At 33.3% G+C, this 27,090-nt stretch overlaps 1 protein-coding gene across 1 annotated transcript; it reads right to left on the bottom strand.

The window, feature by feature from the left end:
• Nucleotides 1-1,847: 1,847 nt before the first annotated feature.
• LOC132750396 (methionine--tRNA ligase, cytoplasmic-like) lies at nucleotides 1,848-26,332 on the bottom strand. The gene is made up of 21 exons (XM_060740362.1): nucleotides 26,177-26,332; nucleotides 19,957-20,069; nucleotides 19,451-19,623; nucleotides 18,205-18,333; nucleotides 15,997-16,072; nucleotides 15,137-15,351; nucleotides 13,758-13,864; nucleotides 13,189-13,305; nucleotides 12,514-12,717; nucleotides 11,875-11,964; nucleotides 11,033-11,219; nucleotides 10,581-10,751; nucleotides 9,713-9,926; nucleotides 9,092-9,225; nucleotides 8,526-8,605; nucleotides 8,164-8,295; nucleotides 7,098-7,202; nucleotides 5,955-6,138; nucleotides 4,106-4,201; nucleotides 3,015-3,098; nucleotides 1,848-2,837 (listed from the first exon to the last, which is right to left on the bottom strand). The coding sequence occupies exons 2-21, from the start codon at nucleotides 20,057-20,059 to the stop codon at nucleotides 2,679-2,681; spliced, it is 2,760 nt and encodes a 919-aa protein (XP_060596345.1). The 5' UTR covers nucleotides 20,060-20,069; nucleotides 26,177-26,332; the 3' UTR covers nucleotides 1,848-2,678.
• Nucleotides 26,333-27,090: the final 758 nt, after the last annotated feature.

Below are 27,090 nucleotides of genomic sequence, written 5' to 3' on the forward strand. Positions count from 1 at the left end.
TTAACACCTTGCGGCTTTTGTTCTCGGCTCAATTATACCCACGTATGACTGACCAAGTGTCAGTTTAACGGGTACTGATTGTATAGAAAATAACACATTTGGTTTCCAATTTTATTGTGTCGGAGTCGGAATACGAATTTTCTGTTATAAAGAATAACGTTGAAAAAATTTGGTTCCCACCAATTCACTGTCGTTATTTGAATTTGTCAGTATAATGGATTCCAATGTATTGTGTCCCGACTGTACTGGAATAGACTTTTTGTAGAAGAAAATTTTATTTAACTTGTACATTTACATGTATCTCGTTATACATCAACTAGTAATACATATCAAACATTTTGTCACGGTATATATTTCGATATTTTCCTTTGGATGTCATATAAATATACAAATTTTATTCATTATAAAATACATGTAACCCTTGTCCTTTCGTTTTGCTTATATCTTAGATCAAGTCTTAGATGATTAGATTAGTAATTGTTGAGTTGTTCCGATTACTATAAGATTGTCTGGAGCATGTGTGGCAGGGTTTAAGTTTCGTGACTTCAAACAACTTGCCCCTCACTGTAATGGGTTTGAATCCCTTCAGGGACTTTGGATTCCTTCATGTGAGGTAGCTATTCAGCTAGATTACATCAGTGGTTCTACTAGGGTGAGGCACAGAGTGACTCCCCAAGGTCTTCCTCCACCAGAAGAGCTAAAAATTTCACCGTGTTGGGGCTCCCACATTTACAAGTTTAACGTATTCGTTTCGATTTTCATTCGTAAATGTTCATAATATTTTCACCGTTAATGAAATGACCATATGGTCTTACAAAATATCTTATTCATTGCCTGTAATCATGCAAGAGCAAAATTGGGATACACTGCAAAAAATTTGTGCCGATTCCCTTGCAATGAGCCCTGAACATTATTTACTTGTGCATGTATTAATAAGAAAGTAACTCTTCATTTGGCAACTGGAATACATAGTATAGTATAGTATATAGAAGTACAATCGTTCAAACGGTATTGTTTCGGTTTTTAGCAATCATGTAAACGTTTACAAAAAAATGTAAACATGGGAGCCTTAGTGATGTGTATAAACACCCCCCAAATGCTTTAAGATTTAGTCATTTTCCTGTATCTGTCTGTATAACTCAGAGCCATATTTCACTGTAATAGTCTGTTGGACAAGATAAAAAAAACAAACCCAAATGGTATGTACATCCTGTAAATACATACTGTATTGGCAAAGATATTCTATGCATTTGGAGTAACTAGGTGTTTTAATTAAATTTTCTTCCTATCATTAGAATCCTGTTGATCTTGTAGTTAGCAAGTTACAGAAAGTGACAATCATGAAGCAGAGACATGTACCTTTATTTTTTATTCTTGACAAATATTAAAATCACCATTCCAGTTTTTCAAGACATGCAATTAGGTTAAAATTGAAACACAATTTTTCACAAATATGCAACTTGTGTGCTAACACTGCTCACCTGAGGAAATGGTTAATTTAGATAATAGCTCCATTGGTCTAGTTCATTTCTGACAGAAGAATAATAATTTAGAGAACTTCTGTAGATGCCAGCCATAAAATGCTTAGAAACATATTTCAGCTTGATAGTTTAGATTCAATAAATACAGGATATTGTATGGGTGTAGGGTAAACACTTAATCTCTTTATTCACTATGTACCTATAGTTATTAGTATAATCCTAACAATTAGTCTGTCTCGTGAAAAATATGAAATATTGCAGGCCTTTTCCTAGCCCTTTGGAAAAAAAGTACCTGGCTCAGTTTTTTTCGTCATAAAATAGCTTCTATTGGGAAAAATACCTCCTTTATGCCTTTTTGGCATAGTATTTTGAATTGTGCAAAATTGTTTAATCCAACCAATGCAAATATAATTCAAAGCATAAATAATACATTAAAATTTGACATTGAAATGTGTGGAAACATCTGTCTGATAGCAAATTTGTCAGTTTTGATATCTAGAATTTCAGTTCGTTTGGGAAGGTTTTCTTTTTAGATTGGGAAAAAATAAGCATATTTGGTATTGGGAATGGGTCTGGTAACCTGTACCATAGTAACACTGGGAAAAGGCATGTATTGTTTCCACAAAAATTTCTAGAAATACAGTAATATATTTGAAACATATGATACAATCAGCCAGACAAAATTTGACTCCAGGGGCATTATGAAAATAACTAGAGGAGGACCACTAGGCAATGTTACAGGCCAAATCTTTATGACCTGAGCCTGGTAATTTGACAGATTCTACAGATTTCACTTTTAATTCTTTGAACTACAAGTTCTTTATCAAACTTGAACCATTTGCAGAAGAACCACTTGAAGGAAATTTCTGTAAAGTTCATCTAAATGTACCTTGTAGTTTCAAAGAAGGTATTTTTGAACAAATAATGAACAATGTATATTGAATCACAAAATGCAACAAACATCTGAGGCTCACAATAGCTCACAGTAGAGCTTTTTATGCCCAGGTGAATAAAAAATTGCCATATTTTCAGCTTGTATTATATTTTAATGCATTTTCCCCATTAATATCCTGTTAAAATGTCAGGGGCCACTCGAAAGTAATAATAAATATATATATCCTTAACAACTGTCACAAATCTGGGTTTCTGAAAAAACCAAACTTTGCACTTCACAGCCCTATTTATTTTACTCCATTTCTATTTTTTGCCTTTTTTCTTTCCTCCACCTTTAGCTGGTTCAGGATCGTTGCCCTGGGCAACAGCAAGTTGTTTCTTTAAATCAAGCAATTTCTTGACTTCCGCGTCCACAATTACCTTCTCTGCTTTATTTGTCTTTAATTCTCTAACCTTGTTACCCTGAAATATAATGCAATATATATGATAAAAGTGCTAAAGGTACTACATTTGTTAGGTTCTGAAAAATGAACTGAAGCATATAATTACGGTTACCTGGATTTTTTTTTAACAGGGGGTACAGGTCCATAATTTCCCAGACCATTTTCTGATATGAATTTTAATTTGTTACATACTAACCTGTGATGTTACAGCTGCCTGTAACTTCTCTATTTCTTCTGGACTTGCTGCAACACCCGTCTTCTGTTCACCTCCTTTTTTACCCTGAAACATACGTAAAACACTACTTGTAAATTTGATACAAGACCAATATATTTATACCTGTACAACAGATAAGAGAAAGATCCCAACTATTTAAAGTTCATACATGATACATACAGCAGATTCATTAAAGCATATAGATATAGTATATAGATATATAAACCAAGTGTCTCTCAGAACATCATCAATTTATCATTGTAGGGGCATGATTGATACAAATCTTATAGAGGGTCATATGGTTACATTACTATCTAAGCTCTTGGCATTACAATTTCTGAGGAGAAAAAAGATTTCTTAGATATATGATATTTTTAATGAAGTCTAGTCTTTGTTTGTTTGTTTCATTTTACGCCTTTTTCCAACAGTATTTCAGTCATATAGGCGGGTAGTTTCCTAACCATCGTTCCTGGAGAGTTACACCAGTACAAGACTACCTTCCTCCGCGCTAAACTACCAAAGCATCTCCCGGGGATCGAACCCACGCCAGAGAGGTAACTGGATTAGAAGTCATTGACTCTAACCCCTCGACCACGGAGGCGGTTCATGAAGTTTAGTCAAAATCTAGCTTGTGTCATTGTTTGTAGATAAAACCTTGCACCAAAGACAACATACCGTCATAAAGAACAAACTCTTGGCATTTTGTGCTTGGGTGAGCAAAAAAAATTGGATTATATAAAGTTATAATTCTATGACATTGCTCTTATCCAATTGTCAAGAATGGATATTCTTACCATAGTTAAATGTTAATCTGATCTTCCTAACATGCATGTAAAGGGATAAAAGATCATGTCCCTAAATACCATGTTATATATCTTATCACATAAATCTGTAGATGAAAATCCTTTAAGTTGTGCCCAATATTTTCTATCATATTTACTTTATAATAAACCAAACTCGATATACATGTAACAGATGTGTAGGCTCATCACACCTTTCAAGCCTTTAAACATGTAACATCAAGAGTATATTGATGTTAAGTAAACCAGATAATGTACAAGTATAATCATTACCGTAGCTTTACTTGATGGGACAGGTCCCTTGCCAGCAAACTTTTTCTTCAATTCAGCAATCAGTGATGCTTCAATCTTTTGGAACAATGGTGAAGGCTACAATATTGATAAAAGTAATATATTTTATAATATTATACCTTACAAGAATATGATCCTTCTTTATAAATATAAATGTCAGCAGGCCTTTAAATAGTTTCATATTCATGATAACTAAAGCGGTCCAACAAAAAAGGTAGTGACCACCTGAGTACCTGTTGAATAAAAATGTGTATAATATAGTTGACTGCCAACAATATTCAGTACATTTAACAAAAACTTTTGTGATCAAAACAAGATGATTACAAGCAAATTTGTTGAATTTATATCCCCCGCCGAGTACTGGTTATTATTAACACAACAACTGAAGACATAAGGCTTTATTTATATATTAATCATGGCATAAACAGTAATATTCTTTGAACTTGATAAATATTCAGGGCAATAACAGAGCCATAACTTTGTGTTAAATAGTAAAATCTGGAAATGCCAATGAGATGTATGCATACTACATAACTAATCAAGGGCCATAAATCTGAGTTATAAGTATCTGACTGGAACAAGGCGACTATATGCACATCTGCTCTTAGTATCCCATAAAGTTTCATTGAATTCCAGCCAGTAGTTGCAGAGAAGTAGCGAGGAAACAAATATTTTTCTATATGGATACTGCATAACTAATCAAGGGCCATAACTCTGAGTTAAAGTGTCTGACCGGAACAAGCCGACGATATGCGCATCTCCTCTTGGTATTGAAGGTTCCCATAAAGTTTCGTTGAATTCCAGCCAGTAGTTGCAGAGAAGTAGTGCGGAAACGATTTTTACTCTATATGCATACTACATAACTAATCAAGGGCCATAACTCTGAGTTAAAGTGTCTGACCAGAACAAGCCGACGATATGCGCATCTCCTCTTGATATTGATGATTCCCATAAAGTTTCGTTGAATTCCAGCCAGTAGTTGCAGAGAACTACTCCGGAAACGATTTTTACTCTATATGCATACTACATAACTAATCAAGGGCCATAACTCTGAGTTAAAGTGTCTGACCAGAACAAGCCGACGATATGCGCATCGCCTCTTGATATTGATGATTCCCATAAAGTTTCGTTGAATTCCAGCCAGTAGTTGCAGAGAACTACTCCGGAAACGAAATTTGGACGGACAACGCCAAAACTATATCCCCCTCCCGATTCCATCGGCGGGGGATAACTACATGTATTATGTTTTAGGAATGTGCGGTATAATATTAGATATAGCACACAGTTCTTTGGACCTCATAGACCTCCAATTCAGCTACCAACATTAAATGGACCTCAGTCTTCAGTCTGGGTCTGTAATTGTTTGCAGGATGACTGATCAGTCATTATAATGCTATAGAGTCCTAAGTGATGTGTACTTTTTCTTAAATAATGTGAAAATAACAAATATCAGCAGGTCATTTTTGAAATTAACAAATATCACTTTGGACAAAATTAATTAACAGCCATCAACCAAAGTTCAATAATTTCAACACAACAAATATGACAATTTATATAAAAAAAAAATTTTCCATACAGTCACAACAAGCCTATCCAGTGTCAATAACTTGAAAAGAGACTACCAACCCACCAACATTCTTTATAATTTAGCTATTTTACAGCTAGTATTTTTTTTCAACTGATTAGAACAAACAGATAATTTTTTTCCTATGTGAACCTGACATTTTTGAAATAATCATGTTGACATTACATGTTCTCCTTTCATCACATTACAATAATTCTCTATATAGGTCAATTTGGATGTAAACAGTGTTTAAACTGTTTTACTTACTGTTCCTATCTTATGTCCAGGAGGTAAATGACATACAAAATCTTGATACACTGCATTACAGGAAGATGGAGCATTTAGCTGACCCTGTATTGTAGCACTAATCTGAGGCATGTATGGTTGAACCAACACTGACAATAGACAGGAAATATTTGCTGCAAGACTCACTACACTCCCAGCTCGTCGCCTACAAGTACAAGACAATAACAAGGTTACTAATTCTAAATATGCAAAAGATTAATCAAGAAATTTTGGCTTTCTATTTGACAATAATGAAGGAAATAATAAGGTGAACATATTGAAACGTCTGAAACTTAAAATAATTTTAGTAATGTTAAAAGAATGGCACAGGCATTTGTTACTGACAAATGATTTAGTGTTTTTAAATGTGTAACTTGTCCTGAAGATAGTAAAAGGTAGGCGATGTTAAAGATGATTCAAAATCAACTTCACTGTATTTCCATGACAAAAAACATGTATAAGGAACATTCCTCAATTAAGTGATTCATGAGATACAGAGCAGAGATAAAATAGTTAGGAGGGACACATTACACATTCCTTACGGTGTGAAGACTAATAACTTATGTAATGTCAGGGCAAATGGTTAGAAAACACAGAGACATAGATAACAGAGATAATTAAGCAGCAAATAAAACTTAATGGATGTACATTTGATCCTTTAATATTATATACCATTTGAAAGGTAAATTTTTTATCTATTGCTGCATGTAAAAATATTGGTAACTTTGCATGCCTTTCACTTAGAAAAACATAGCAGAACATACCCACTGAGCCAGTTTTTTCTTCAAATGAATAGTTTTGTAACAAAAATTAATAGGTAGTTCTCTTTAAAAATTCATGTATCATTTATTTATATGGGAACTGTAAATATTTTTACCTGCAGCCATAGACAAATGCATAAGCTTTCAGAAAATGTATTATTTTCCTGATTTTGATATCTGGTTAATAAGTTTTACTTGCTACAAGTTTTAAGTTTAGCAGGAACGCGTGATATTTTAACTGGCTAGGTAGTTGCCTATCTCTGTTATCTATGTCTCTGGAAAACACAATAATACAATACGGGTACTTCAAATATTTAAACTCGTCATTAACAATTAATTACAATAATGTATAAATTTAACTTACTTATCAGTATCACTTCCTTTAACAAGCAACCAGGGCTTGTTTTCCTGCATGAACTGGTTGCCAAGTCGTGAAATGTTCAGAATATTTCTGATGGAGTCCCTTAATCTAAAATAAAACTTTTTTTCATTTAATACATACACTTAAGCTATAAAAATGCCTTTATAACAAGAGCAAAGCATGCTGTGGACACTCGTCCGTTACCGTCAACCCCTATCAATAACCAATGTTTATAAAATTCTAAGTTAAAAGGGACAAAACTCTTAAAAATATTGCTTTGAGGATAATGTCCCTTGTCTTACAACTGTGCCATGCCATGATTTACAAATATTCCAAGTCTGTTTTATTGTTTATTGCATTGTTTAAAAATCATTCTACATATTTAAAAATTTTGACAAAAATTCTATGTCAAAAAGGGGCATCACTTCAAACATTTAGCTTTAAGAATAATGCTGATTGTCTAAATACTGTTCTTTGTCATAAATAAATAAACAAATATTCCAGGTTTCATGTTGATATCTTTCATAGTTTAAAATTATTCTACTTAATACACAATTTTGGCAAAAATTGTAAGTTGGTATGCCCCATGTCTAGCAACTGCACCTTCTTATGATAAGCAAGTTAAAAGGACTCTACACCATATCTGCCATGTTTAATTTGTTTGTTTGTTTTGGGTTTTAAGTCACATCGTCACAGTATAGGTCATATCCTGACGTTCCAGCTTTACTGGTGGAGGAAGACCTCCGGTGCCCCTCCGTGCATTATTTCAGGCACGAATGGGCACCTGAGTAGAACCACGGACGTTCCGTAAGCTAGCTGGATAGCTTCCTCACATGAAAGAATCCAAAGTCCCCATCGGGATTCAAAACCACAGCGGTGAGGGGCAAGTGGTTTGAAGTCAACGACCTTAACCACTCGGCCACGGACGCCCCATGTTTAATTTAGTAAACAATGTAAAAGATATTAAAACAATAACGTAATCCAAATTTTTTTTTTAAATATTGGGAATAAAATGTAACAAGTAGCCACATGTCTATACAAGATTCAGGTTTTTGGTAAGAAAAGTTACCTTGCAGACTCCATATTGTCTATATATGTCTGTAGCTCCCTGTTGACTAATGCTAGAAGATTATAGTCATCAACAGTCAACACCATCTCCTGTATAACACCACCAAAACTGTTGCTCACAAACATTAAAGCTCTGTCCAATTAAAATATAATTATCAATTTAATGGCATTATTAAACACAATTACTATTCAATATTTATGTATATATTTTAAGAGTTTAACATCGATCCAACTCATTATGTATTTTTTTCTTACTTCATTTGGTAAGAAATTTTTTTTATTCTATATTTAGCACTGTATGTTTGGAACAAAATGGTTAACTTTATGGCTTACATAAGATGTAAGAATGCTATGATAACTTACCTGTTTATGAAGTTGCCAAGATTATTCAGTAGCTCGCTATTATTCTTCAAAAGGAAGTCATCCCAGCTGAAACTGCTATCCTGAAAATAGGAATATTTGACATGTAATAAGAATTTAAAAGTGATCTTTGAGTATTTGTAACATTACACTAATTATAATATTTCAGTTAAAATACCTATAAGACCATCTTAAATATTCAAAGTTTTCAATCTTCATTCAATAACAACACATCCTTTGCAAAGTTGCCTTTTGCAGTAAAAGCAATATAATAATCAGTGTGTTATTTGACAGCCTGTAGGCATGATTTAAATCACTTTTACTGAGGACATACGGTATGTATACAGTTTCATAACAGTTCTATGCTTGTAGCAGTGTGTCTTGTTATTTCTATCAGGCAAATGGTTTCCTATATATGACTATACTAAAGTTTTTTAAAGTTAATCAAAAATCATAACAGCCCCCCTCACAAAAACTAAAAACAAAAAAAAAAAGATTTTATCATGCTGAAATTTCTTAAATTTCCTCTTCATTAAATGTTATTTTGATTATGTTTGACCGTGTGTTACCTGTGTTTCTGGTCTGACAAAGAGGAGATAAAATCTATAAATATCAGCAGGTATCCCAGTGTCTCTAGCCTGGTCACCAAATACACCTGTCTCTCGACTCTTTGAGAATTTTCCATCTTCATAGTTCAAATACTCTGTGTTATAAAAAGAGTCTGATATAAATTGTTTAATATCCTTACATATATTTTTTTTTACATAAAACCACAGGATTACAGTCATTTTAGTCATTTTTTTTTTACAAATTAAAGACTAATATTACAATTTTTAAAGAAAATTCAAAAGAGCAATAATTAATTAAATATATAGGTTCTATAGTTATGAACTTTTTTATTTGTGTTTTAGAATAAATTCCCATAAATATAAAGAAGTTATAGTAAAAAATAGTTTACTGTAGAGAATGATCATGCATAGAAAAACGTTAAAAACAAAAATTCTAAGTTAACAAACAAGAATAATTCAGTTAAAATGTTGTACATGCAAACTTTAAACCAAGTGTTTTGTTTTCATTTGCATTATTTAGACCCACTACTCATAAAAATAAATATATTTTAAAAAATGTACCAAAGTGATATCAAAATGGTCTTTTTATTGAGTTTACTGATATGTTAACAAAGTAGAAACCTGTGGCTGACATATGATTGACAATAGTGTAGTTATCATCAGCTCCTAGTAGAGTAGCAGGAAATATGACACTATGAAATGGCACATTATCCTTGCCGAGGAAATTATACATCTCTACATTGTCAGCATTTTTCCACCAGCTCTCCCATTGCTCTGTATAATTAGCAGTGATTGAAATGTAGCCAATTGGAGCATCAAACCAAACATAAAACACCTGTAAAAAAAACTTATTTTTTTAGAAAATACATCTTTATTTTCTATTACATAGACAATAACAACTTAGTACCATGAAAAACTACTTGCATATGCCCATGGTACAATGCCTAGTTGTTTGTAAACAGAATGCACATTTTGTTTTACTTCATTACTGTGTTGGTCAAAACTAATTAATATTTTCCATCAGTGTATTAATTTATATACAGTGTAGTAATAATTTTGTTTTTTGTTTCAGAAAAGGACTTTTAAATCTGAGAACTGTCTGTATAACAGGTCATTATGACAATTTTGATTCATTGAAATCTTACAAACTTACAAGGAAATGTTTCTATAAATTTGACCAACACTGAAAGACATATGTAAGATGAAACGCTGACCTTTTATATAAATAAATGAAAATAAATGGCATCGTAACCTACACATTTGATTATTTAACTTGATGACTGCAATTATTTGAAATGTTTAAGGATATTTTATGCACAAATATGACTTGATGCTGGTAGTACCATGAAAACTTGTTAGATCATCACACTATCTATACACAAAAATATATTGAAGAATATAACTAAATTACATACAAAGATTATCCTTCTGCATTTCAGCATAAATTAAGAAGAAAATTGTTTGTTGTCTGACAGTACAACTTTCCTACCTTATCAGTGTATCCCTCTAGAGGCACAGGGGTCCCCCATTTCAAATCTCGACTGATACATCTAGGTTTGAGACCATCTCGGATCCATGAGTTAGTGATGACCTTGGCATTGTTTGTCCATGTACCAGAAGCAAACACCTTGGTCAAGTGGGATTGAAGCTTAGGCTCAACCTTAAAACAATTACACAGAGTATTGCATCAAAAAAGCGTAGCTCATACATGAAAGAAATACTTTGACATGACCGAGCACCTTGTTTTATATTATGTTATTACCAAATGCCTCGGAGGGTGACAGAACATAGTATTTGCCTGTGAAGGTAAATAGACATTTCAAGAGTTCACATTGTGTACTATCAAACTTAGAGAGATTTGATATTTATTTTGCTATTTGGAACATAATCTTAAAGTAGTAAGGAAACAAGAATTATAATATAAATTGTATATAATAATACCTTAGGTAGATCTAGAAACAAGTGATCACTGGAGCGCACTTCTGGCGAGTTCTTGCACAATTTACATTTAGGTTTGAGAAGCTCTGTGGCATTAATTAGTTTACCACAGGCATCACACTGGTCTCCTCTAGCATCTTCAAATGAACACAATGGACATATACCCTCAACAAATCTGTCAGCTAGAAACCTTTAATGTAAGGTATATAATGCATATTAATTACAAGACAGTAATGGATTTACATCACTCATCTGTGATCCATTGCTTTAAAAGATTTGTAAATTTTTTCTCTATATTGTAAAAACAAGGGACACCCAGTCAATTTTAACTTCATGTTTATAACTTGGAAATCTCAGCTTAACTTGGAAATCCCTTGGTATGAAGCAATGCTGCATACCAAGGCTTTCCAGTTCTTGAGAAGAAGATTTTTTTTTTTGCCATGGCAACCTATATTCTGTATGGCATGAAAATATTCAGAGGACGTGTAGATAACAACCTTGCTCTCAACAGGGGTAGGGCATCAATTTTCTCTGCTACTTCAAAATATGTTATCCTCATTGGAACAGTAGTATAACAGATGTTATAAGTAAGTTGAACACCAGACAGAGAGTTATCCTAATATTTTAACTTTTGGTGTACTTTGTATTCTTTGTTTCTCTGATTCACTTAATAACTTTTAATCCAGTTAACAGAACTACACATCATATTTTCATACTTGACCTTAAGTAGCTAGCTAGTTATTCAACAAACGTAATTATTTAAATGACTACTTTTTTGACATAACAATATTTTGCAATTTTGTGATGTTCATTTTAAAATCATGATATATTCATCAAGTATTTACCTATCACAGTTTTTGCAGTGTAACTGTTCTACACTGTCCTTACATATAAACCCTTTCTTGTGCAGTTGCCAAAATATATCCTGTGCTATACTGTAATGGAAAAAAATATATCATAAATTTAATAAATTACTTTATTCATTATGATTTATACAAATGCCTAGGTGAAATCAGATGAGAAGTTTCAATTAGATATCATTAACAGTTTTAAAGTTATATCATTGTTAAGAATTATTAAACATTTTTAGCACAGTAAACTCCACTTATGATATAGCTTAAAACAATATAAATTTGGCGGTTCCCTGAATACTGTTATAAGCTGAGTTTACTGTATCATAATGGACAGACAAGGCAGCAACTCTTAGGGGAGCATAATGATGTTTGATAATGCTGGGCAATACCAGCTCCACGTATGTGCAAAGTTACAGCCCCCAAAAAAAGAAATCACGCTCATTTTTGACATTTTACCCCTAAGTATGACCTTGAAATTTCAGAGATGGTTCTGGTCAATGTGACTTTTGAGTATTTATGACAATAAACAATTGGTGTCTTCTGTTTAAATGGGGCAATTTTCCTTGCAAATGATGTAATGGTTATAACAGATTTATGACAAAAATGGGAAAAAAAATATAATAATAGCACCTGGTTTGTTGTTTTGTTGTTGTTCTACCAAAGTAGTCAAAATCAATGTTGAACCAGTTATATATCTGTCTATGTATCTCTGTGTATTTATCACATATCTGTTGAGGAGTTAAACCTTCAGCTATAGCTTTAGTTTCTGTTGCTGTACCATATTCATCAGTCCCACAAACATATAAACAGTTGTAATTCCTTAGTCGGCAATACCTGAAACAAACATATAAACTATTATAATTCCTCGGGCAGCAATACTTGTACAACACCACTAAGTAATGAACTCGACAGTATTTAAAAAAAAATTCTTATTACAGTCAACTTTCCTTATCTTGAAGTGGCAGGTACCTTTACAAAAAGTTGAGGTAACAAAATGTCAAGATAAATGTATAAGACATAATAAGGGTTTAAATCAAACAGAAACTGATTTTTTTACAGGCTTGTACATATCTTTTATCTTCAGTACATTTAAAAGGTGAAGGCTTACCAGATGCCAGTATGTATTATCCCAATATCTTCCGAAGGAACTAATTACAATTAACATTCTATTCATCTTGTCTAAGACCTATTATCAACCGAGAATACTTCTGACTAGGAGAATATGATAAGTATCGGCAGCCTTGAATTCAATCAGGTCTTACCTTGACTATAAACCTAAATTTTATATATTTATTTTACACCTACCTTGAAAAGACATCTGCACTAAGAACACAACCAATGATATTTCCTAGATGAGGTACATTGTTGACATATGGTAATGCACTTGTTATAAGCATATTACGTCTACCTTTCTCAGGTAATCTAGAAAAAAGAGAAATCAAGTCCATTAGATAATGAAAATTGTATTCACTGCACAAATAAACCTGTTATTTTTGTATGTTTGTTTGTTCAAACTATGTTAAAAACATATCACTAACAATTCAGATAGATGCAGGTGAAATTAGAGAAGTTCTATAGTATTGCCCTTTATGGACTGATAATTAAGTCTCAAGACTCAAACATATGTCTAAACTACAGTTCTCATAGAATATTACATTTCAAATTTAAGATAAGTGTAATGAGTGTTATTCTATTAAAGAACATCTGTGTATTATTTCAGGCACAAACCCGCACTGGAGTAGAACTACCGACCTTACTAAAGCTAGCTGATAGCAATCTGATTAAAATCAGCTCTAAATAACGGTCAGCATTTAGGTCTGACCATCACCAAATTCACACATGCTCTTCTCAACACTCGGCAAAATGTCACTTACATAGGATGTTTCCTTTCTAGTGGTTCAGGGCAGACTTTCTTGCCATTTAGCCAAGCTTTAGTTGCAGCTTCCACTTCTACCGGATCAGCTATCACCTTTTCAGAAACCTGTAAATAATACATATATCTTAAACTGGACAGCAAAGTTAAATGGAAAACCAACTCACACTAAGTAGAAACATAAAGGCATTTTAAGTTCATTAAGTACATTACAATCAAATGTAAAATGTCATTTTCTAATAACTTTATAAATTGAATGTGGACAACTTTCAACATATTTATCAGCATAAAAGAAATTTAATGTTAAACATTTTCTATTTTAGCTCAATTGTGATGAAAGCATGCAGCTTATCTGAACCATTTCCAACTAGAAATGTGTTGTCATGCCACGGATGCCCCCACATGCAGCCAAAATTTCAGATGTTATAATATTTAGTTCCAAATTTGTTTGCACAAACTATTTTTTTCATTTTAAGTTCAAAGCCCTCAAAACTATTCAATGTTAACACAAACCATTTTTAAACAAAGTTCAAGGCACTGAAACTATTCAGTGTTAACCTTTTGTAAATTGCATATTGAATATTTCTGGCCAAATTAATGGCTACATACAATTCCACAAAAGTATGAGTGCTGAAACTGAAAATTCAAAATTTTCAAGGAAGATAACTTTGTCCAAAATCAATGAACCATGACCAAATTCAAACTTGAACTGCTTATTCCTAAGATGTATCTATATGTCAAATTTGAGTTGAATGTGTAAAACCATTGGGGAGGTAATGAACTGAAACTGAAAATTTCTGATTTTTTTCATAGTAAAAGGGGCATAACTCTGCCAAAAATCATCGAACCATGACCAAATTCAAACTTGACCTGTATTTTCTCATGACATATCCATATGCCAAATTTGAGTTGAATGTGTGCAACCATTACTAAGATAATGAATGGAAACTGATGATGACGGAATGACAGAATGACGGAATGACGGAACAGGGTAACACTATATGCTCCAGCCATTATATGGCGGGGGCATTATAAAACATTACCCTAGAAAAGCATAAACAGACAATTCCAGTGTAGAGAGGCAGACACCTTAACTCCCCTTGCAACATTGTTCTTTACTTAAACAAGATGGCTTCCTATCTTCTCTGCCACAATTAACCCTGCATGCTTACATAAGCTTAAAATAAAAAGTATTCCAGCTTACTTTCAAAAGTACACTTTTGTTATTGACAAAACTTGTTCCTCAATATTCTAACTTATCTCCCTCATTACTAATACTATAGCATTAAAGGGGTGCATTTTGTAAGTGTGTTATATGTTGTTAAATCATCATCTGCTAGATAATTAATTACAGATATCAATATATTAATGAAGACATACAGCAGGTTCTTCTTTAGTTTTGCTAGGCTGTTTCTGGATTTGCTGTTTCAGCTGCACTTCTTTATGCCTCAAGGGAGCTGACTGTTTTGTTAGTGAATCTTTCAGGACTGCTATGTCACCTTCCCTGTACACTGCCTTTACTGCCATCTGAAATTCTGGTTTCACTGAAAGGGCAGACAACCATTTTTGTGCTGCTGGGAATTCTGTGCCAAAGCCTGAAATTTATCACTAAATAAGTCATAATCTGAAAACTATTTAACAATATTTTAGTACATTTAAGGGAATTAACATATATATTTTACTGAATCACAGATGCATGCATAAACATTATGTTAAAAACAATGAGTATAAAACTAAAGTGGCAGATTCTAATCAAGGTCACATTGACCTTGCACTTGACTACATTTGTAACCAACAGCATATTCTTGCTATTGACAAACCTTTAAATCAACAGATCTTGACCAACTTTCCCATCAAATATGAGAACAGAGGACCATACCATATAGATGTTTATGAGACACCGAGAGATCTACCAACTTTAGAAGAACAATATACCTTGATTTTAAATCAAGAAATTATCATAACCAGAACTTGCTACAAATATCTCCATAGGTAACCTTCCTTATTTTATTGGCCTGGAGCAACCGTCTTGCCTGTCTGACTGAAACTATTTATATAACTTTAAAGAGAACCATACATAGATTATTCCAGTGAAGTTTAGTCAAAATCAAACCAGAGGTTTTTAGATGTTATTCAAAGAAATGTGGATAACAAAACATGATGAAAGTAAACAAGAAACTACAGATTATTAAAAAATTCAACTCTAACCACTTTGTTTTTGTTTACTCAGCTGTAATTACCTTTAATAGCTAGCTTTCCTGAAAATGCTGGATACAGTGTGGCAAATATAGCTATATCAGCAACTGTCAATTGCTCCTGTAATTAATCCATGATATAATCTATGACAATTAAATAACCTCAAAAGAAAACAACTTTATCACATTTAAGATTTGATATTGTGTCAAGCCACTGTAAGCCCTGTCTCAGAGAGAACATTAATTCTGTGTATAATTAGGATGTTAATAGGCAGTAACAAGATGATTATTTGATTAAAGCCAGAGGCTGGGCCTATTACACATCACCCATGGATTAATCTACAAATATGTAGTTTCATGAATGAATATCAATATCTTATGTTGGAAAGATAAAGGCTTCACTTCCTTTCATCTATTAAGCAACAAATTTATCTGTTATAGCTTTCAAAGTATGATTTGATGATGTGAATATCTATCTGCCGGTCATCTGGATTACAATATTGGCATACAGTCAACTATCGTTATCTCGACATCGCTTTTCTCGATATTTCGTTATCTCGATGAAATTTTGAAAGTCCGGATTTTCTCCATTCTATATCTGTATTGGATTTATTTGTTTATCTCGATATATTTATTTTTTCAGTATCTCGAAGTAAAATTTCAGCCCCAACAGTTATTTTCACACTATTATCCTTTGTTTATCTCGACTTATAATTTTTCGTCTGTCCTCTGCAGGGGTGTGAAAAACACAAACCAAACAATAATTGCTCAATAGCGCGTGTCATAATGATGAATATGTTTGTAACAAGTCAAGCTGTTATTATAAAAGTAAATCTTATTAGCGTGTTGATTGATTTATGTCCAAGAGGAGGGAATTTTCCGTTATTTATAAAATTTTGGAACACTGCATTAAAATTCATTATTACTTTAAATGAAAATGAAATATCGAAAGTATAGAAACGTTATCGTTGCAATATTGTTTCACAACATCACAAATATTCAAACAGCGGTCGAACAATCGAGAAGGACCTGATAACCCACCCGGGAGGATATCTGGATCGACCATGCTAAAACACAGTTTTCACTGTAGTTTTGTATTACTGAGTAAACCTCACTATGTGTTTTTATCACAGAAATCTATATTCCCACTGGTAAACATCCGCTTATGTAGCTTTGTTAAATATTGACTTAGCGATATTAGGCTCAAGAAAACACAACATGGAGGTATCATATTTAGTTCATTTGACGTAAGTTATGCAATTGTCTTTTGTAAAAACAAGTTTCTGCCTTGATCAAACCTAATACGTTTATCTCGACATTTTGTTATCTCGATATTTTTTGGACAGTCCCAATGACTTCGAGATAACGAGAGTCGACTGTAATTCTTATTTTATGTATGTACAAAGTAAAGAGAATGCTAGATCCAACAGCTTTTATCAAAACAATGCTCCCCTACTGTCATTTAAGCTTGGTATGGGGGTTATTTTTTTCAGAAAAGCGAAAAATTGAACAGAATAAATCCATTGAAATCACAATTATTGATGGATTCTTGTAGAAATACAACAGGTATTTTTGGGGAAATACTATCACTTGAATGATAAAGATTATGGGAAAATATTTTACTACACAAAGAAATAAAGCATACAATCAGATAAGGATGACAATATCATGGTGAGTAGGACAGCTATTCATGTACTTTGAATAGTCAAGTTAAAAATAGCTCAGACAAAACTTGGTGACGAAATGAAGGACACAAATAATGAATGGCCCTATAATATTAACAAGACTTTAGATTAATGTCAGGATAAGAGAATAAGGGATTGTAGGCATAATTATGCTAGAGGAGTGTAGGCATTATTATGCTGGGGGAGTGTAGGCATTATTATGCTAGGGGAGTTTAGGCATTATTATGCTAGGGGAGTGTAGGCATAATTATGCTAGGGGAGTGTAGGCATTATTATGCTAGGGGAGTGTAGGCATTATTATGCTAGGGGAGTGTAGGCATTATTATGCTAGGGGAGTGTTGGCATAATTATGCTAGGGGAGTGTAGGCATAATTATGCTAGGGGAGTGTAGGCATTATTATGCTGGGCTAGTGTTGGCTTAATTATACTAAGGGAGTGAAGGCATTATTATGCTAGGGGAATGTAGGCATAATTATGCTAGGGGAGTGTAGGCAATATTATGCTGGGCACTAGTTGGCTTAATTATACTAAGGGAGTTAAGGCATAATAATGCCAAGTACATTCTTACCCCAGCAATATATTCTTTTCCTTTAAGCTCTGTATCAAGGTGTTTTATGTGAGACTTCACATTCTGTATGAGACTATCATCTGTCTTATTTTTCTCTACACTTGTAAGCAAGTAAGAAAACACTGATGGCTGGAATACAAATAAGACTGTTTATAAAAATTTTCTTAAACTAAACAAATTCCTGACAATGATCAGTGATGTTTATTTACAGTCTACATACTTTACCTTATAAATACAAGAAAAGATATATATTTCATTAAGTAAGTAATTTTTAGTAATTGCATTTTATAGTCTAAGTTTCATGCTTACGCACGTTCACCGACTTTACAGCTATTACCCATGGTCATCGGGCTACTGGTATCTATCTATCAATCTCCTTGGGGAGTCTTTTAACTCCGCTTAGTGCAGCCGACACTTGGCGCAACGGAATTATACCACCCTCGCAGGTACCCATTTACACCTGGGTGAAGTGAAGCAATCGCAGGTAAATTTCTTGCTCAAGGAAATTAGCAGTGCCCCTGGTGGGGTTCGAACCCGGGACCTCTCGATCCCTAAGCGCGCGTCCTACCACTGGACTACTGCTCCTACATTAAACACTGTTCATTTCAGGAAAATCAAAATAAATGAATCTAGCCGAGTTCAATATTACCCTTTTAAACCCCTAGACTTTTTCCAAAGTGGCACAGAATGTCTGCTAGACCTAACCTGATTTACACTGCACCAAACATTTTCAAGACAAATTATAGTACACAATACCTTTATGACTAAACGTTGAGTCTTGCTTTCCCTTTCAATTTCTTTTATTTAAAGTTTTATTTGCATGTACTTTATATATGGAAAACCAAAATTTAATGAAACATGTTATTGGCTACAATATCCTTTTTTTATCCGTATACACATATTCCACCAAACATACACCAAAATTGATTAAATGGATTAAATTAAACATAGTAAAGAATAATATAGTTCATATAAACAACATAAATATTGCTTCTCTTTTTTGCACATCAATAGGTCTTCTTTTTTATAAATACTGTAAAACAATGGTGGCTAAAATAAACTAAATTAGATGACAGATGCCTTAATCAAAATTTGGGTCAACACATGTTCAGCACAAATGTTAACCCAAATTTTGATTTTTTAAAGAATAATTTACCCAGTAATTTCATTTTTCTTCAATCTGTTCAAGAATTACAGAGCGAACACTGAACTGTTAATGGATGGAGAAACATTCTAGCACACTTACAAAGAGGCATGCACTCTCCCAGTCTAACCACTGATCTACAGCTGATTCATTATCCTCTACAACAACATCTGATAGTAAAAATCTTGCTGCAGCATTACATGAGAACAGGAACTTGTCAGGATGCACTTCAAGGACCGGTAATCTTCTTTCACTCAAATATTTCACAACACGTTCTGTAAAACATATATCAACTTCTTTGATCAATGAGAAAGATAACATTTCCCATGCTGATAGTAGCAAAATACATGGCCTCAGAAAGCTACAGTACTACAACATACATTTAATTATCTTTTTATTATATATATGTCTTTCAATTGTAAGACTAAGTGTTTCTATTTACTGAGCTTGTATCAGTTATTTCAAAAACGGAAATACACCTGTCAAGTAAAAAAATTCATAAAAGGCATATGAATACATAAAAAGGCCATCATCTAAATCATATTGGACCTTCATGATTTGCGTGAACTTCAGTGATAAAATTTATAGGTATAAATAGCTTAACTTACCATCACTGTTCACATATATCACTTCTAATGGAACATTACTGATTTCACCTGCCACAAATAACTTTAATGTCTGAAAGTTTCCTTCGTCTGTATACAACTTCATTTTTACACAGCTGAAAGAATGAATGAATTATCATTATAGGTAGGACTATACTTTTGAACATTTAAGTTCTAACAGATTTAATTCAACATTATATTAGCAAAATTTGAATTCATGTGAAAAATCCCATTCAAGCAAGATCTTTACTGGACTTTCTTACAGGGATGTAACCCTGGGCTGGGATGTAACCCTGGGCTCTATTTGAGGATCATTTCTAAAATGAAGATGTCACCACTGATACAAATCACTAAAATGAAACATGAAATATTGTTGTTGTTTTTCATATTTTATGGTGGCAATAGGAGACAATATGTTTTCAACTAGACAGGTATTGATAAATTAACAAAATCTAAATGTCACTTTGATACAATGATTATACGTTTTAATGCAAATTAATTACATTATAGAGTGATACACATCTGATCAGTAAAATTGTAGCTTATATTTAATTAGCCATGCTTTATATCTTAAATCTGCACAAAACCATGAAATAAAAAATTTCAAAATATGTATTGACTAAACAGCAAACAGTGCAAACCATTATCAGACTGATATCAGACTGATATTTACATGTATACAGAAAAACAAGTTATGATATCAATTTGACGATATATCATAACATAATTAAATTATTAAAACACATAAATCTCATTTTATAAAAAAAATAATTTTCAATTTAATCTAAAAAATTGATGCTGAATTTATAAATAATACTATCATATTAATATATCAATCATTCAGAGTCACAACAGCTTTTTATCTAGAGTATACCTTTACACTTTGTTAATAACTGTTGAATTTACACTTTGTTAAGATCTATTGAACATCAACATTCTCCATAAATAAACTACATGCCTCAGGCATATAACAAAACTTTTATGCTTTCTGTTTTTAAACTATTGCCATGCTGACTTCAGTCCAATATGATATATCACAGATAGTTAAATAAATTTAATAATCACATTATAAATAAACTTTGAATCAAGTTCAATCTTATAATCCATGTTTCAAAGCACAAGGGACCATAACCCTACATTATGTAAAGAGAAAATTACAAAAGCAATGACCCAATAACGTACATCAGTTTTATACAAGCATAAACAACTGACCATATGCTATCATATCACCTAAAGCATGTACATTGTGCTCCTAATAACACTGTCTACGATACAATCTTGTCCAAATATAGATTAATTAGTCATTCATTGTAAGATGAAAGAACCACAAGAAAATGTTTCTCAAATACAAAGACATCTCAAATACAAGAAAGACTATGTTACAAAGTTTCACAGGAAGCAATAAAACATCTTATGCATTTGTTCAACATGCAGAAGTACATACTTTGTTCATTATGACAGAAAAGTACAAGAAATTAAGAAAAGCTATTATTGCAATGCATATTTATATAATGTTGCAGTTTTAGGATTTTGTTGAAACAATTCTAAACATGAATTCACACCAAAGATGGTGAATACTTTGACCAGTGCTTTAACATATATAGGGAGATAATTAAAATTCATATACTTTCATTGAAATACAAGAGCCATGTTAGCATGGCCATCCCCCTCTGAATGTGTTTGCTCATTGTAAGAATGTATATATAGTAGAGCAGAATAATTCAATCTAAAGAGGTCTTTTGGTAATGACTAGAACTCCGCAAGTTGGATGTGTCGCCTTTGGGAAACAATATAGTTTGGGAGAAATGGCCAGGACAAAAATGAAATATGAAAATTAACAAAGGGCAATAACTCAAAAAATAAGAAATGCAGAGTAGCAGTTTCTGCGCACTGCATTTCTAATCAATAAGATCTATCATCCTATGAAGTTTCAAGTCTATAGCTTTTATAATTTATGAGAAATGGCCTGGACAAAAATAAAGTATGAAAATTAACAAAGGGCAATAACTCAAAAAATAAGAAATGCAGAGTACCGGTTCTTGTGCACTGCACTTCTTCCTAATGAGATCTATCATCCTATAAAGTTTCAAGTCCATAGCTTTTATACATTAGGAGAAATGGCCCGGACAAAAATAAAGTATAAAAAGTAACAAAGGGCAATAACTTAAAAATTAAGAAGTGCAGAGTACCTGTTCTTGTGCACTGCACTTCGGGTCGTTATAAGAAGCATGCATACCAAGTTTGAAGTCAATCCGACTTAAAATGACTGACTTATGCTCTGGACAAGCTTAAGGGGACGCCGACGCGGACAATGACGCCGCCAACGCCCACAAAAGTAAACCCCATATAGGTCGCCTTTTTAAAGGCGACACAAAAACTGATCCAGATTTGAAACCTATGTGAATACTGATGGCTGAAAATAACAAAGGGCAATAACTGAAAAATAATGCAGGGTAGGTTATCATTTTGTGTGCTGCACTCATCCTCAATGAGATCTATCCACCTATGAAGTTTCAAGTTGATACCTCTAACATTTTTTGAGATAAGCTCTGGACAAAAAGTATGAAAAATAACAAAGGGCAATAACTAAAAAATTATAACGGGTAGAGTTATCAATGTTGCGTACAGCATTCCTCCTCAATAAGATCTATCCACCTATGAAGTTTCATGTTGATATCTCGAAGGCTTTTTGAGTTATGCTCTGGACAAAAATTAAGTTTGAAAAATAACAAAGGGCAATAACTGAAAAATTATGCAGGGTAGAGTTATCATTCTTGTGCAATATGATCTATCTACCTATATTTATTGGTGTATATTTGTTTCTTATCTTTCATTCTAAATGATTGTACTTTAAATACTTTTTTTATGAAAACTAAGTCTTAAGTTATCGCCTGCACATCTGTAATTACACCTCTCTACATATCAAAGGGAATGTGGTCTGCATGACCTTTGACAGGTGTCATTCAAGTTAACTTTCTGAAAAATTATAAATTTAATTTAAAACATGTAATGACCTAACAATGCTTTGTTGTCCATCAAGAATAATTATGGATTATAAATTGTACCCAGTTTTATCTAGCACCGCTAATTGTCAGTATTATGAAGTAAGTGGATGAGTGACTTTGCCTAAAACAAATATTAAAGCGATTTTAAAGTCTACTGATTTTTTTATGATCTATCATCATATCTATTTACTACACTAGGTCTGTTTTTAACTTGTTAACTTTTCAATTACAACCAATTACCGTTAATTCGCTTGTTTAGAACGCGTATCAACCATCAACAAATGACCAATCGGCGACACACTAACATGTTACAACTATTAATTGACAACAACACAAATGGCGATGAACACAATCAATTTTCGCTGGTTACATGATTAAAGACACTGGCATATACAGTGCCCATCAAAAGTCTGGAGACAACCAACAATTTACTGATTTTTGTGTAAAATTGGCAAAATTTGTCTATAAAGTGCAGTTTTATTGTTTGAAATATAACATTACCTCCCTTTATTAACTTTTGGCAAAAAAAAATGTTAAGAAAGTCATAAAATTTTTATATCTTTATGACAGACTTACAGTTTTACATATTTTTAGGGAAAACTGATAATTAAGTAGTAATTTCGATCACTTCAAAACATTTGGATTATCCATAAAAATTGTCTGCCCAAATATGAACATAACATCCATGGTCAGTCTAGTGAATATTCCACTACAAAACAATGGTTTCGTATGAAGACAGAGTGCGCTGTGAAGCCCTGAGGAGTCAAGGAGTTGCTGTTGCAGAAATTGCCAACATTCTGGGAATAGGAAGGTTAGTGACTTAAAATTATCATTTTTTTTTCAATTTTTTTCACGTGCTGAATACATAAAAATTCTTATGTAGCTTTGGATGTCTTTTCTTTGCCTAATTTTCTTGTTCTTCTTCCAGATCCACTGTTTACAAGATCCTGGAACGATTTGAGGTTACTGGAAGTCACCAAGATCGACCTCGTTCAGGCCGTCCAAAGACCTCTACACTAAGAGATGATCGCTTACTTATCAGACAGTCTCTACAAGACAGGAGACTTACTGTTCCATTGCTCAAGAGGTCATGGGAATTGGCTGGAGTTAATGCTTCACATTCCACAGTTTGTCGTAGACTTCAGCAAGTTGGATTACAGAGTCATCGAGCCATTAAGAAGCCACTACTGACCAATGCTCATAGAGAGAAGCGTTTGGCTTTTGCTAGAGCACATGCTGGCTGGACATGGGTGGATTTGTCCACTGTTTTGTTCACTGATGAGAGCAAGTTCAACATGTTTCAGACAGATGGACCAATTCTTGTTAGACGACGTCCAGGTGAAGCTCTTTTGGACAAATGTGTTGTGTCAACAGTTAAATTTCAAGGTGGTGGAATCATGGTATGGGGTGCCATGAGCTACCGGTGAACTGGTATTCTGAAGGTCGTGAATGGAAACTTGAATTCCCATGGTTACATTGACATTTTGAACAATTGTGCCATACCATCAGCTCATCTGCTAGGGTATGGAGATGAGTTCTGGTACCAAGATGATGGTGCCCCATGCCACCCGGCCAAGATAGTGAAAGAATGGCATTCCCAGAACAGCATTAGGTGCTTGGAGAACTGGCCACCACAGTCTCCAGACCTAAACCCCATCGAAAATTTGTGGCATGACATCAAAACGAAGCTCAGGAACAAGCATCATGGTAATCTGAGAGAACTGTCAGTCAATGTGTGTGATTCCTGGAATGAGTTGACAGTTAACAGATGTAGAACATTAGTAAAGAGTATGCCAAGAAGAATTCAAGCCGTTTTGGCAGCTAAGGGTGGACACACTAAGTACTAACTGTATGACCTTTTCTGTAGTGCTTTTGTTGGTTGTTGTGCTATAAGTCTAAATGAGACAATATTTGGCATTTGATACTATTTTATCTAAGTTGTGTATTGTTTTTGTGATGATATATGACATGAATGAATTGTTATGTGTTATTATACATTCAAATTGAATTAAATTGAATATTTTGTCAAGAATACTTGATTTTATTTACTTGTCTCCAGACTTTTGATGGGCACTGTATGTAATTGTTGCGGTGTTTTGGAGAGTAAATTTATGACAATGCCCAACGTCTAAGTTGTGAATATAAGCTAAAACTTGATTGCTAAAAACCATCGGAGCACAAACTGGTCAGACTTCCCAAAAGTTAAAAAAAAAGTGTCAGACATTCGATCTGACAAACCATGAAAATCTGTCAGACCGAAACGAAATCTGTCAGACCGATTAAAATTAATCAAAATCAAAGGAAAAGTTTTGTTTGTTTTTCTAAGACACTTTTCGGTTTAAATTTTTTGCCGTTAAAAAAAACCGGCACAAGTCAGTACAGCATATTTTCACCTCCTCCCTATCACACACCAATGATTCACAGACTGCTTCCAAATTTTTTCATTAAATTTTCTCTCTGGTCTATTTTTTTTATCCTTTTACTGTTCTGTGCCCTCCTCTGACTTAGATTTTCGTTTTTACCCAGGTTTGGCATCTTTAGCAATGCCATTTTGTATACATGCTACTTGCATAAAAGCCGGGCATTCTGACCAATCCGGAATAAATTTTTTTAGTGCTTTATATAATTCTAGGTCCAACTAAATTTGGTGCTTTATATAATTCTAAGTCCAACTAATTAGACTTGTCAGAGAGATATCAAGATATCAGTGTCTGTAAAATTGAATTTGAAATTAAAATAACTTCAAACTATATACTTATTTCTTTAATTTATGTAATGAAATTTCTTCATTTTAATCTTCAGTTTGAAATGAAAACAACTTTCACAATTTTCATTGAAAATCTTAAAATTTATGGATGGTACAGTGTAATTGTGTATGATGCAATCTTACTGAAAGACCTTAGTGCTACAGATATGTTAATGATCTTACTTTCTTTACGAATAAAATATAACACCGTTATCATATTTTTAAGAGTAGGCTTTGTGAAAAAGATTACATCCCCCATTCAATTCCATTCTTTTATACTAATTCAAATAAAAAACGATCACTGGTGATGTCCGAGGACTAGTACATATTTCCACTAAGTACGTTAGCAGTTCTTGTTACTTTCGCATAATTTATATTGTGCGACACAACTTATACTAACATATTAGAATACAATGTAATAGAAGAAGTAATTTAAACCACAAAATATACACTATTCACTAAAAAAACTTACCGTTATTCAGAAGTCACGTTGCATCTGTGGCTGATAATAGGAGTATATTTCGGACAGTAGTTATCGGACAAGACACGGTCTCCGCAGATGTCAACGGACGGTCTCCGACTTTAGAGTCGACAGAGACCGTAAATAATTTTTACTACTCGTTTGTATCCAACATATTTTCTGATATGGCACAGGCACACAGCAACGGAACGACCTTGAGATAAATCCTTATTATGGCCTGCAAAAATGCTATAATTAAGAGATTGCTAGGACTTAGAAAAACGAATTAGGACATAATTCTCAAATATCATTTTTTAGATCTGTTATTCATAATAAGGAACTTTAAAAGCCTAATAATGACTTTTTAAACCCCGAATTAGGACTTAATTCTTGAAACAGGTCAGACTCACATATTTAGGAGTTAGAAGCATATATAGATAGGACAAATTTACTCCTTAATAAGACTTTAAAACTGTGACTCCTAGATGAGAACTTGTAAAAAAAACAAATAAGTACTTTATGAAGTCCTAGTTAGAACTTACTTGTTTAAAATAAGTCGTTTAACTTGTGGCATCTAAATTGGTCTCTGGTCTGAGCTTTGGCTTCACCAAATAGATGTCACCCAATGGTCTTCCTTATATCTACATCATGTACATGTATGTATGTATTCTAGGCTTGGTGATTGCCCATTTGCCCAAAGTTTCAGGCTTTCAACAAACACCTTATAATCAAAAACTTCCTTAGAGACTTACCAGCCCTAGTCTCCATGTAAAGGCCCTATACAAAACAATGGTCCTCACATTACTGTTAAAGAGCCTTATCCTTGTTTTCAGGTGGGCATTAGATTCTTTCACACTGGCCTCAAGGTTGCATTATTATATGACTTAATGCATAACAATATAAAACAAGAGGGCCATGATGGCCCT

This window comes from Ruditapes philippinarum, unplaced genomic scaffold, assembly GCF_026571515.1.
Source record: "Ruditapes philippinarum isolate M1 unplaced genomic scaffold, ASM2657151v2 ctg400_1_1_1_1, whole genome shotgun sequence".
NCBI lineage: Eukaryota > Metazoa > Mollusca > Bivalvia > Venerida > Veneridae > Ruditapes > Ruditapes philippinarum.

Coding starts and splice junctions, on each gene's coding strand:
- LOC132750396 (XM_060740362.1), bottom strand. CDS start 20,059: ATGAAGTTGTATACAGACGAAGGAAACTTTCAGACATTAAAGTTATTT. Junction 19,624..19,956: donor GATATATGTGAACAGTGATG/GTAAGTTAAGCT, acceptor TATGTTTTACAG/AACGTGTTGTGAAATATTTG. Junction 11,220..11,874: donor CACTGCAAAAACTGTGATAG/GTAAATACTTGA, acceptor CTTACATTAAAG/GTTTCTAGCTGACAGATTTG.